The sequence below is a fragment of the Ursus americanus genome, chromosome 29 (assembly GCF_024610735.1).
Source record: "Ursus americanus isolate L20-20 chromosome 29, mUrsAme1.1.p, whole genome shotgun sequence".
NCBI lineage: Eukaryota > Metazoa > Chordata > Mammalia > Carnivora > Ursidae > Ursus > Ursus americanus.
In genome coordinates this window covers 12669588-12683554 of record NC_142155.1, presented here as the reverse complement: position 1 = coordinate 12683554, position 13967 = coordinate 12669588, and the positions used below count along the sequence as shown (strand labels likewise).

The 13967-nt window shown below is 38.9% G+C and overlaps 1 protein-coding gene across 2 annotated transcripts in view; it reads left to right on the top strand.

Annotated features, from left to right (window-relative positions):
• COL19A1 (collagen type XIX alpha 1 chain) overlaps positions 1-13967 on the top strand; it is a 286447-nt gene that overhangs the window by 213057 nt on the left and 59423 nt on the right. The window contains exons 19-24 of one of the 2 annotated variants that reach the window (XM_087856904.1): positions 4401-4445; positions 10029-10091; positions 11887-11922; positions 12945-12980; positions 13072-13125; positions 13798-13851. In XM_087856904.1, coding sequence (XP_087713030.1) covers positions 4401-4445; positions 10029-10091; positions 11887-11922; positions 12945-12980; positions 13072-13125; positions 13798-13851 — 288 coding nt within the window. Of the gene's footprint in view, positions 1-4400; positions 4446-10028; positions 10092-11886; positions 11923-12944; positions 12981-13071; positions 13126-13797; positions 13861-13967 lie in introns of both variants that reach the window. The other variant, XM_087856903.1, reaches the window with a different exon arrangement.

Sequence of the window (13967 nt, the reverse complement as noted above, 5' to 3'; positions counted from 1 at the left end):
GGAGCAGCAAGCAATTCAAACACTCCTCCTCCGCATTCTAAACTAGAAGAGTCCACAGTTCACTCCCTCATCCCAGGAATCCTCAAAGGCCAAGGAATCGTCCTGTGGTCCCTGTACTGGACTTGGTCTTTTCCCCTAGAGTTGTCTTTTTTTTTTTTTTTAAGATTTTATTTATTTATTCAACAGAGATAGAGACAGCCAGCGAGAGAGGGAACACAAGCAGGGGGAGTGGGAGAGGAAGAAGCAGGCTCCCAGCGGAGGAGCCTGATGTGGGGCTCGAACCCAGAACGCCGGGATCACGCCCCGAGCCGAAGGCAGACGCTTAACCGCTGTACCACCCAGGCGCCCTCCCCTAGAGTTGTCTTGATGTCATCTGGAGGCAGAAGCTCAGGCATTAAAAACCTTCTCCCCTCTTGGCACAAATCAAAAAGGGAATTGGAAGGGAGGGAAGGAAGGAAGGAATAGAGACTAAGGAGTAAGGTTGGGAAGATTATGTAAGTGTGTTTGTATGTATTTTTGCATGCCCACTTGAGGCTGCAAAGAATAAAAGGTAGAAGATTTCCCTCTCCATCACAAAAATAATTTACAAACAGCTGCTCCCACTCTGTAAGATTGTTTGCAAAACGAAGCAACAATGCTGGGAATATTCTTCCCCTTAAGGAAAATCTGCTCACAATCCAACAAACTGCTCTTCATTGTCTCCAGCTCTGGGGATTTTAATAAAAATTTGATAGGCTCTGTCAACTGCTAAAGCCATCAGATCCAGAGCCTCTCGAAACAGTCTAGGTGGGGGAAAAAGTGTTATCTGTGGAGGCCCAGAACGGGAGGATTTTACATTTGATATTGTTTTTAAAGATCCACATTGAAAATGCATCGTTGTGTTATCTTACATCGCCACACTCTGTGCAATTTGCAGAAAATCAGTCTCAGCGGTTGGAGATTGATGCTGTGCCTCCCAGCAACCAATTCTCGTGTTCCCTTCTCCAAACTGTTGATCCAAGAAAACCAATTTGCTAGCAAAATAATCTATTTTTCTTTCAAGTATCAAATCATAACTTCATTTTAATATCCACGGACTAGAAAGGACAGAAGGTCTTTCCAAAAATTAAACATTCAAAGTCTTTCCAAATAGTGAGTTAAACCCAACCTTGGCTTAGAAAGTGAAGACTTCCTTAGAGACACTAAAGGCAACCCTTCTAAGCCCAGAAGATTCAGAAATAAAATTTAAATGCTAACTTCCAGTCTCTTCCTCCTTATGAACCATCTCCTGTGGTTCAATCTATCCATGTCCAGGTACATCCCCTTTCTTCAGAGAATACCTTCTCCAAGTCAAATGGAATAGCTTGAGTCTTCCCACTTGTCTGACTATAGGTTTCAAAGTTCCGTTCATCATTTCCCACAAGAGAAAAAGGACATGTTCTGACATCCCCAAATTCTTGAAATGACCAGGCAGATTGGCATCCCCATTCCACAACCCTCATCACTTCACCAGAGGACATTTTAAATAAATACATATAAAACCATGTAACTATTACATTTATTCAAAAGGCACATAAAAACCCATTCAAATAACATGGTACCAATGTACAAGTGACCTAGTAAAATTAGAATAATATCTATGGCAGAATGCCAGATTCCAGAAACACAAGGACTATGTCTCTTATTATTTCTGTAGAGCCAGGTAACTGTCTGGTACAGTTAGCTTGGAGGAAGTAGAGAGCAAAATCTTACATGTCAATGCTACTGAAGTTCAAGGCCAAATCTGCCTTGAGTATTGTTAGCTTGAGAGTAGAGAACAACTCCAGAGGCCACTGAGGATCTTTGATTAGATGGATTCCCTGGCCTAGGTATTGAATGAAACAAACATATGGGGCTCTGGTAGGCAGTAAATAATCCTGTTTTTTCTCTGGGTGTGAAAGCTACCAGAAAAATCAAGAATTTAGAACAATAGAGCATATGGATAGAATAATATGAGCTGGTGCTATAGAGGCAATTTTTCGTCCCAATTACAGCATCTCTAATATCCTGTAGGTTGTGGGGAGGTGTGATGGGAGGGGGATCTAAACCAAGATGTTATATTGTAATATGCTCTCACCCAAATGCACTTTGGGTGCTCTTCTTCTCTGCAATTCAAGAGCATGGGGCCTCCCAATCCCAGACCATCTCTGGATAAGTCATGTTGTAGACCAAATCATGTTCCTGCTTCCCCTAAGATTTTCTACCTTCAACACAGCCAGGGAGAGATGCTGATGGGTTGTATACACTGATGGGCATCATGCCCAAATGGCTAGTATTTTTAGGAAATGCCTCAGATTTATGTTTTATGCAGGTTGCATGTAAGCAAGCTACCATTTTGTAACTGCTGATTCTTTATGTATGTGTGTATGTGTCTTAGAGTTTCATATCTCATTTTCAAGTATGTCCTTGTAATAATTTACAGCTCAGGATTTTGAGAATACAATTTTTATTTTCAATTCAGACATCTCAGATCAAAGTTAAACAGGAAAAATGAGAAATGTCTGTCACAAGATCAACAATAACAGCAGCTATAAACTACTTATTTTTGACTGGAGTAGTATGAATGACATGGAAGGCATATTTAAAATGTCAAATTATAGCAACAGTGATCTGAATGCGTGCCTCTGTATATTTTTGTTGTTTAAATCTTCCTCTACTTTTTTCTACCAACACATATATTTTAATAAAAAAAATTTAATGGGAAAAACACATAAATTAGAATTATAGACTTATTTATTCAACAAATATTTATTGAATGCTTCCTGTATGTTAGGCACTGTGCTAGGAATGGGGCATTCAATTCCAGGTCATCATGGAGCTTACACTCTAGTGCAAAAGGTGCAAGATTCTTTAAACAAACATGAAAATAAAAATATTAGTAAGTATTATGAAGGAAAAATACAATATCCAATGAGAAGATATGAGAGGGGACCCTGTCTGGGAGACTTCCATGAATTGCATTTTATCATAGTTGAGACCTGAGGGATGAATAGTTGCGAACTGGACAGAGGGGTGAGGACAGAGTGATGACCTAGAAGGTGAAATGGGAAGTATCTTGCTCCATTTGAGAAGCTAAGAGAAGGCTGTTACAGCTGGAAATTCTGAGGGAGAACAGGGGCCACCATGATCCTAGAGAGGTAAATGAGTTTAGCTCATGTGGGATTTTGATGGCTTTGTCAAGGTTTAGAAAGAAGGTGCTCAGAATGTCTTAAAGATATCTTTCCGACCTGAAGTAGAAAATGTAGGTGTGTGGGGAGCAAGAGTGGATTATAGAATGCCAGTTAGGGAGCTACTACAGTAGTCCTGGCAAGCCATGATGAGTGACGGTAGGTAGTGTGAAGAGAAAAGATTTGGGGAACAGAGGCAGCCGGGCTAGATGACTGATTGGACGTGAGGAAAAGGAGAAGGGTAGTCTTAACAATGATACCCAGATGGAAGAAGAAAGACTTCTATGGAAGGGAGAGGATGAATTCAGTTTTTCTTTCTTTCCTTGATTTTTTTTCAATTGTAAAATGAAATTACCAAGCATTTTAATAAGTAAGCATAGAGATAGATTAAGAAGAAGCCAACTGTTATTATCCCACTTCTGGACTGATGCATGCTAACAGCATAAGGTAATTCTCTCATTGTTCTCTCTCATATATGTGTGTATTGTTGTATTTTTTAAATTCAGTTTTGAACTTGTTGAATATGAATTTTTCTAGAATTTACAAGTGAATACAGCAAGTAGAAAATTAAGTACATGGGTCAAAACTCAGAAGGACATGTATGCTGGGTTTATAAATGTGTCTTTGTGTAGTTGATGCCTAAGCCATGGGAGCAAAGAAGAGTGCCCAGGAGCAAATGTTGAGTCACAAGAGAAAAGGATCTGGACAGAGTCCTAAGAAAATCCAGTATTTACCCGTTACATGAGGGAGGAAGTGGAGAGGTCAGAGAGATAGGAAGATACTAGGAAAGTAAGGTATTATACAAGTCAAGAGAGTGGCAAGTGTGGCTACAAAGTTAATTAATGGAACGTCCATTATAGTGAGCAACAAAGATATCATTAATAATGTTACAAAGTCATATCAGTGGACTTGTTGGGGACCAAGAGAAGTTACCAGGCATTAATTTGGATTAGTGACAATTTGCCCTTGGAGGTGTGATATTTCTCCTGAATCACCTCCTAGAGGGAAGTCACAGAGAAGATAGATAGGATCTACAAAGTTGGAGTTTTTCAGGAATATTTCACAGAAGGTGAGAGAGGTAAAGTGATTAACCTGGTATTCATAAAAAGCTATTACAGTGTTGTTGCCTGACTATATTTTGATGCGGAGGCTGAATGTATTAAAAATAAATGGACTTTTTTTGTATTTATATATATACATTTTTTTTTCACCTAGGGAAACCTTGGTGAATATGGAGCTCGGGGCCCTAAAGGAGAGAAGGTAATCAGATTTGTCCAAGGGAATAAAAACATCCAGGACTTTACACCAACGTACATTCCCGTATCCGAGGCAGTCCTGCTGCCATGTGGGCTTGCGTCCCTGGGGAGGCCAGTCTTCAGTGGGCAAGAGCCTCCCTGCCTTCTGACCAGACAGCAGGATGAAGCACTAAGGCTCTGCTCCCCAGTGAAGACGGCTGAATAGCAGCTGGCTGCAAGGAGGGGAACACATCTAGGGGAAACAGCTGTAACAAGGTAAATGAAATTAGGACACAAGCTTCAATTCATAAAGCGATGTTTCATGAGTCAGTGTAGGTGGCAAAAAGCATCTGAAAACCCCTTTAACAAAATGCCTCAGACTCACCTCCCTGTTTTTGTGTCTTCTTAAGTACCCAAACATAAGCTGTCGTGGGGGCATTTTTTTTTTGGTAGGGTTTTATAGTGTACAATCATAGTTTAACCAATTATTTCAAAAACAGTTTTAAAATGAAAGTGCTGATGAATTTCCATTGCGTCCTCGTCATCATCTCTCACCAGTTTAATTATACGAGGTGTGAAGATGACAGATTCACTTGCCCACTCAGAAAGATGTTTCACTCTGGTTTGATTCTGAAATTGTGATGACCTTGGATTCAGTGTGAATGTGCCATTGTCAGGAAAAAACAATGCACATTAAATCTACAGACAGAGATGAGTAGGTCTGAAAATCCTCTGAGGGAATGTGGCCCGAGTGCTACTTTCATTCATTCACCCAGTAAAAATTCTCTTGATTGAGGGCGGGGTATTTCGACATGAATCCAAGAAAATATGACTTCTGTGCCTCATAAATCAGTGCAGCCAATCTATTCAGAAGATCATCCATCCATCACCAGCAAATACTGCTAAAAGATAGTCTCAACGGGAACTAGGAACTTCTTTTAGATTGACCATTGAAAATGAAATTTTCTGCAAAAAAATAAATAAAACCTTGACATTCTTAAAAAGACCTCCAAAAAATATTGATTATACAGCAATAATAAGGCATTTATGTGTCTGGGATTTTACTGCTCGTACATTACCATTATTTTCTGTAACCAGATCACTTGCCGGATTTCTACACCACCGTAACGAACCCATTACATTGTAAGCAATTACTACTGCACACGTGCAGCTTAACGGGGGAGAAAAAGCCACAAAGCTTGTCACATAGGACAGCTGAGCAAAGAAGAGTGTTGTGGCACTTTTAAAGTATTTAAATGATGATTCATTTATTGAAACAAAACAGCTGGCTTCTGTTTTGCTATGTTCATTAGGAAGCATATGTTCCTTAGGAATTCTTAAGACCTCAATGATGAGAAATTTGATTCTGTAAAACAGGTGTATTTCAAACTCTAAGGACCTTTTCTATTGCTCAAAATCTTTTCTAATTGCTTCAGAATCTTAAGTGGAATTAGAAAAAGCCAATGGCATAACTGTTCCCTCCTCCCACCCAGAGAAATATGCTAGAAGAGTCTACAGGGAACTTGATGCAATACCTGATATAAATGTACATATGAAATGACTTGTAAGAATTCTAATTAACGGGAGAAGGACTCTGCCAATAAATAATGCATAAAATAAACTGAAAGACAAGCATAGCACTTGCTGGAAGAATGAAGTCACCTTTACCTATAAATAGGTACTAAGTGGTTAGTATCTGTTCTGAATCAATACATTTGTTTTTTAAATTACTATGCTGTTCATGGGTCACCATAATAAGAATTTAAACCTCCTTCAAGCTTGCACCTGTGATGGGCCCTGGTGGTTCCGAACCCTGGCTACACACTGAAATCACTTGGAGAGCTCTTAGAAAAAGCCAATGCTCAGGCCTCACGCCAGAGACTCTGATTTGGTGTGGAGCCCATACCTCTGGTTGATCTGGGGTCAAGTCCATTTTGCTATTATTTAAAAGTGCTTCAGATGATTCTAACAGGCAGCCAGGATTGGGAACCCCTGAGTGGCGGAAAGAACACGGGCTCTGGGCTCAAAATTGATTGTACCATTAACGGCTGTGTCTCCTTGGGAAAATCATTTCATTTCTCTGAGCATCGGTTTCCTTGTCTGTAAAATGGGCATAATTTTGTCTACACAGAATTGATGGCAAGACTGAAATCAAATGAGATGAGATAAACTTAAAGTATTAAAGTATTTAAATGATGATTCATTTATTAAAACAAAACAGCTGACTTCTGTTTTGCTATGTTCATCAGGAAGAATATGTTCCTTAGGAATTCTTCAGACCTCAATGATGAGAAATTTGATTCTGTAAAACAGGTGTATTTCAAACTCTAAGGACCTTTTCTATTGCCCAAAAGCACAATACCTGACACATATTAAGCCCACAATAAGGATTTGTTCCTTACTACTCATCTGCTCCAAACTTTCTTTCTTCTCATGAAGAGTCACTTCTCTCTCTTTGGTATTAATGACTGTTGCCATCCTTAACACCTGGTATTGTTCATCTCTGTGCCTCCCACCATAATTTTGACAGAGAGGGACTCAATTTATGTGGTTGAACAAAAGATTTAATCAGAAGTACAATTTCAACACATAAGTGACTTGTCATTGCTGTATAACGTATCACTTCCGCATGCACAATAGAATCACAAAACCAGCCTACCCTTTGGATCCCAAAATTACAGTGAAGCACCAGAACAAACACAAACAGCAATAGAATCCACACACAAATCACTCCTGGCTTAGCAGCCACATCCTCTTTCAAGAGCACTTAACAGAAGGAGAAACACCAATGAACACTAGTGGCTATTAACGGTAAATGGCCCTAAAGAGCATGGCGGCCATGGGACCAGTCTACCAGTGTTGAAATGATGAAACCGCTCTGTAGTTTTCCTGAGACTGACAGCATGTGGTGAAGGAATAATGTATTTGCACATTGGTTAAGGAGAACTGCTCCTTTATAGAGACAGTGGAATAAGGTGGCAGAATATCTAAGGAGTCCTAAGAAGTTAGCAGGTATCTTTTGGGGCCGACTGTCAGAAGGAAAAGATTTAGCTTCAACAGCACAGGCCTTTCAAATAGCATTGAAAGTGTCAAATTAAAGGACAGCCTTTCCTGAAGCTGAGTAAATTCATCACTTGTCTTTCCGCTCATACCCACAGTGATAAATCACTGAACATTCATTTTAAATATGAAAAACAACTCCTCATGTGTCTAAAATTCAGGTATAAAATGCTCTTGTTTTGCAGAATTTTATCTGAGGAAATAGGTGCCTAAGATTTCCTCTAAGTCCACCCGTACCCAAGTACCACTTAGAGAGATGGACCAATGCCTCTCTTGGGTCCTTTTTCTATATTTCAAAGGAGACTTATTTACGTGGGTTCAAACACAGAGCAGCCATGAATGTAATTACTGTTCCTCCTTGTACAATCCCCTCCTCTTCCCCTTTGGTATCAGGCAGTTGTGATTTTTATAGTAATTTCTAGATCCCTTTCCCTGATTTCTATTTTTATATTTTGCAGATCAGTCTAACTAGTAGGTATATTTTTCCTTCACACCTATACACTGGGGATTTTTTTTAAGATTTTGTTTATTTATTAGAGAGAGAAAGAGCACGAGTAGGGGTGGAGGGTCAGAGGGAGAGAGAGAAGCAGGCTCCCCGCTAAGCAGTTTTGGGAGCCAGATGTATGGCTCCATCCCAAGATCATGACCTGAGGTAGACGCTTAACCAGTAGAGACACCCAGGCGCCCTGCATTGCGGATTTTAACACCTACCAGATGAGTAACAGGAAGGTCACTGTGTGCACCCTAATGCTCAGACAAGGCCAGTTGTTTATTTTCTTTTTAAAACCAACAGCAATTGGCTTTTTAAATACATCCACCAATTTCTCCCTTTTCTTATTTTGGATAGAATTTATCATATCTAGAAAAAAAAATGGCTTCTGCTACAGTGTGGTAAGTATAAGACTGATGATGGTACACTAGATGTTTAGATGGTAGAAGGAAAAGTGCTTATATTAATAAAATCAAGATTAATTTTACAAAATATATTCCACAAATCCAGAAGAATCCTTTGAAAACTACGATCTTATTTATCAATTGCATATGACAAGTTCCACCTTCCTCTAGTGTAAAGTCACAAGATATTGATTTCGATAGCAATGTGGACATAAGCCAACATTTTTAGGACTGTAATAAATTTTTACTTGAAGTACTTTGGGCAGACTGTTGTTTGAGGCTTCAAAATAAACAGAGAAACACATCCGTAGAAGGGGACAGAAATGGAGATGTGCACTGCAGCCTTGTTTATAATCAAGAAAAGCTAGAGACAACCCAAATGCCCATCAATGGGACTTGGATAAACCCTGGTATGTTAACATAGGATGCTATCCGGTGCTTACAATGAGTGAACTAGATCTATATGTATCAATAGAAAGGGATATTAAAAACCACCTTGAGTGGAAAAAGTAAGTTATAGAATATAATATATAAAATAAAGCTATTTATGGAATTTGTTTTAAATATCCCAAATAATATATTCTTTATGGTTACGTATAGGCAGTAAAAGTGAAAAGCTATGGACTAAAAATATAAATACTACATTTAAGAGAGTAGCTGCCTCTGGGACAGACGTAGAAGGGAAAATACAGGGAATTTCTTCTTTGTAAATTTTTGTATTTCTTTCATTTTGGGTGCCTGGTACACAGAGGTTTGCCATATTCCACTTTATGTTTTCTGTAGTTTTTTTTTTTTTTTCAAAATAAAAAATATACAAGACATTGTGTGAGAAAGGTATATGCCCAGAAATGCAATGGTGAACATCATTTTGCCAAAATGCTTTTGAGGTTGGAATCAACCCAACATACGTAACTTCTAGTGGCTATGTTGTATTCAAGGATCTTGGTAGATGCTAAAAGAAAGCACAATGCTGGGATTCCTCCAAAGTCTGTTAGTGATCTACTTTCTTGCCACAGTAATATTTCTAAATTGTATTTTCTCAAAATACTTTTTATATGTCCATACAAACCCCACTTCAAGATCTCTGACCAGAACATCTTAGACATTCCTAAGCTGCTGTTACCACATCAGCAAGAATGCCCTCTTTGTCCACAGGCAGTCATTTCAGTGATCAGATAAATGCTTGGAACAGCTGAGAGACTCGCTTTTCTTCCTATGGCTCCCCCACTCTTTCACCTCCCCCCACCTAAAAAAAGAAAGAAGTGTTTGAGATAAAATGAGCTCGGATTATTGTGACGGTTCAATGATCTCATGTCTTTAAGATCACACACACACACACAATTCTTTTTGGTAAAACAAGACAAAATTACAATTTTTTCTTCTCTGGGCATCTTTCCTTGAAAAATAATTTTTGTCTCACATTAACTTTAAATATCATAACAAATACTATGGATTTCTGAAAGAGCTGAAGGCATCGTGAAGTACTGACAAGTACATTATTACGCAAGCAGTCTAACTAGTTTCACGTTGTCTCTTGGATGATAGTAGATAAATTCCATGGTTGGTAGGAGCACAAGCATTGCTCTGAACATGACAGTCACAACAGTACTCATCTGACCTCAGGCAAAATCTCTCCTTTGCTTTTTCTCAAAAGGGTGAAACTGGACAACCAGGATTCCCAGGGTCCATCGGCCCTAAAGGTCAAAAAGGAGAGTCAGTAAGTATGAAAGCTTTTAGGACAAGAGAAGGATATTTTTTTAAAAATAGAGTTAAAAGTATTTTTCCTAATCAGCCCTAATTCCATGAGCCTCGTTTGCCCCTGTCTTGGCAAATAACAGATCAGATATTTGAGCATCATCTTGTCTCTTAAAAGTCAAGTAGAATTTTTTTAACTAAGGCTGAAAGAGAAGAATATAAATAAGGCCCTGATCTAATGTATAACAGTTAACCAATAATAAGAGATTTAATCACATTGGCTAGATATGGGGCACAATAGAGTAGGCTAGGTTGTGCTAGGTAAAAAATTATCCCTGAAATTTCTGGGGCTTAATGCAAGAAAGGTTTTCTCTTGCTCATGCTGCATGCCCAGCATGGTTGGGTCGGGAGGAGTGGGTGCTGACACCCACTGCACTCAGGTACCAGGCTGATTACCACCAGGTAACTAAGCCATCTGGAATATACAACTTTCTCAGTCACCATGGAGGGAAAGTGGGATAGAGAAGCATGAATGGACTCCTTGGCTCCACCTGCAAGGAACACATGTCACTTCTGCTCACGTGTTATTGCCAAAACTAGCCGCATGGCCCCAGGAAACAGCTAGGGGGCGGGGAAGTATGGGGGAGAAGAGCTGAGCCCTGTAATCCCTAGCACACAGGACATGAGGTGAAAACCACAGGGCTTCACTTACTAACCACTTATCTCCCATTAGTGATTTGTTGAAGGAACTCGCATCCCTAAAGGGACCTTCAAGAGGAGTATTACCTACCATATAGTTCTCATACTTTCTCTTGGCTTTCATATGCAAAAGAAAAAAATTTTTAAGTGAATGGTTTCCATCTTATTGTCAATTCACTCAATTCAAATCATAATCAAATCAGCCTGAGTACCCAAAGCCCGGGATGGAAGTCAGGCTGCCAGGTTTAAATCCTGAATGACCTCTCACTGGCTATATGACGTTGGGGAAATTACTTACCTTCTCTGTGCCTCAGTTTCCTTGTCCAGAAATGGGTATACTAATTAGACCTACCCCAGTGACACGTAAGAATTAACTGGGACAGTGATTAGATCAGTGCTTGACATATTATAAAGATTTAATGAATATTAGCTCTTATTGTTATAGCTGCATAACTTGGAATTCTCTAATTTGACAAACTTTTACTGGGCACCAACAGAGTACACCAGAAATGCTGTGATAGTCGAGGTGAATTATATCCCTACACTCACAGAGTTTATAAGCAAGATAAACAAGGCAGCATAAAGTGGGTGAGTGCTATGTTAGGGGAAATAACTCAGTTACTCAGAACCTGTCTGAGTCTTTCCTCATGCTTGAAATGGTACCGCATCTTCCTCACAACATTGTTGTGAAGAGTAAATGAAATCATGTCCATGTAACTTCAAGAAGAAAAGCTAGTAAGAGGAAGCGCGTGTGGGTGTGGTGTGTGTGTGTGTGTGTGTGTGTGTGTGTGTGTGTGTGTGTTTGTCTGTGTGTGTCATCATCTCTGTGAACCACGCAAGACAAGGCTTTGGCCTTGGGCAGCATTCCAATTTGTTCCGCTCAGGATTCTCGAAATAGTATTAGAATGATTAACTTACTGTTCACTAGGGGATATGAAAGAGTTTTTTAATTAATTCTCATATGCTTCCTTTAAACTGTGTGACATTCTGAGTCGTTTTAGAGGCTTGTTTGTGACAGAGGTCTGAGTCTGGCCTGTGGGATTTATCCATGTCCAGTTTGGGAGAGTTTCTTTCTCAAAGTATTCATAATTGATTCTGTTTTCTACCCATTTTCCTAGGGAGAAGCTCTTACTAAAGGTGAAAAGGGAGATAGAGTAAGTAGATGTTTTATCACTATCTTGGGTTTTCCACTTCATTGATTTCTATCTATCAGATTTCTCAAATGTTTACTTTGGAGTCTAATAGATTTGATAAAATAAGCTCTCTGAGCATTTTACTTTTTCCTCTGTGAATTTTGACTCTTATTTTGATAAATGAGAAATTTTAAACCTTGTTAAGTTTTGTCATGTGATGACACTTTACCGTTTGGCTTGGGTAGTGTGTATTTTCTTTAACTGTTACTATTTGTTATTGCATGGGAATGTTTTAAAAGATGTGCACTTAAGATACCTAAAATACAAAATTAAAATGCAAGATACCGTTTTTTCAAAAATTCTGCTAGTGATACAAATTGAATTTGTCAAACAGGATGATTTTTATCAAAAGGATCAATAATAAGTCATGGAAATAAGAAAAGCAAACCCATAATAGCCAATACTGTCCTCCTCTTTTGTGGAACCTTAATTTTTTTTTTTCATTAAGTACATATACCCAGTGGTAGAATCACCATAACATCAACTTAAATTTTACTCTTTCTTTTCCCCCTTCATCTGAGGTTTTAATCCTCTGAGATACAAGATTAGCTGGAGGCAAGTCATGACAATGTCAGCTACGTGGAGAATGCAGTGATTGCTAATGAACTGATGATTACAAAGTGATACTGGGGGGAAAAACGCTAGAAAGAAGAAAGAAATCCTGAAACCAACACTATATTATATGCTAACTAACTTGAAATTAAATGAAAGAAAGAAAGAAAGAAAGAAAGAAAGAAAGAAAGAAAGAAAGAAAGAAAGAAAGAGAAAGAAAGGGAGAGAGATAAAATAAGGAGTTATTGTTTACTTATTAGCAATAAGTATTTTAAATCATGTTTTAAAATGACCCCTCCTTGACTTCATCGTGTCACCCATAATTCTCCCTTTATTATGTGTTAAGTAGTAGAAAAGCAGGTGAATTCAAGTATTAGAGATGCTCCTCCCCGTTGAGTTTCAGCATTACACACATGGTAATTTTTTTACAGGGAGAACCTGGGCTAACGGGACCACAGGGAATAAAGGTAATCTCCTGATCTTCATCGCCTCTCCAACCCGATGAGAGTATAAAGATTAAAGTCACCATTTCACTTTCCTTTCCATTCGTGTGTTCAGGGTGAACCTGGAGATCCTGGTCCCCCCGGTTTAATAGGAAGCCCAGGACTAAAGGTATATAAAAAATAACTGAGATAAAAGAAGAAATAATTTCAGAGTTTAGCCATTTCGGAGTAAAACAAAGTGCTCTGAAGTGCCACTCATTTTCTTCACAAATGTTCTCAGAGACTTTATCATGTTTCCACGGTGATTTTCCCCCATTGGCTGCATTTATTACACACATAGTAATTGTGCCTTTTGGTTCACAGTATTGAACTGTTTTTAAACTCGTTTTCAGAGCGCATTCACAATAGCATCCCTAAAAGCTTTAGAGTGAACAATGCCAGCAAAACCTATGACCCTGAGCTATATCCTTAAAGTGAATGGGATTCAAGATTTAATCTCTTGGCCAAATTTATGCAGATGCTTGAGTTCCCCCTGTGGGATTCCGCAGGAGTGTCCCAAGAAAGAGCAGCCACTGGGAGGTGAGGGAAACACTTCCGCGATGCACTCACCAATGCGTAAGGCGGTTATCTTGGCCTGGCTTGTTGGTGGGGAAAGACCCATTTAAATGAGAACATCTCCAAACTATTTTTGTAAGCCCAAAGCACATTTCAGAATTATTCAGAAGGCAGGATGATAAAAAGCCTGTCTTTCTACAGATAAAGGTCATACCATGTTTTATGTATATTCAGGTACAATCTATTTTTTTAACAGAGTTGAAGGACGTATCACCTTCTCTTTTAGGGTCAACAAGGACCTACAGGCTCTATGGGACCCAGAGGACCACCAGGAGATATTGTATGTATAGCAAATACAGGTGTCTTTGATATGTGGAAATGGAATCAATGTCTTAAAGAATGTCCACATCTTTTCATGTCACTGAGTTATACAATCTTTTCCAAAGACATGGGTCA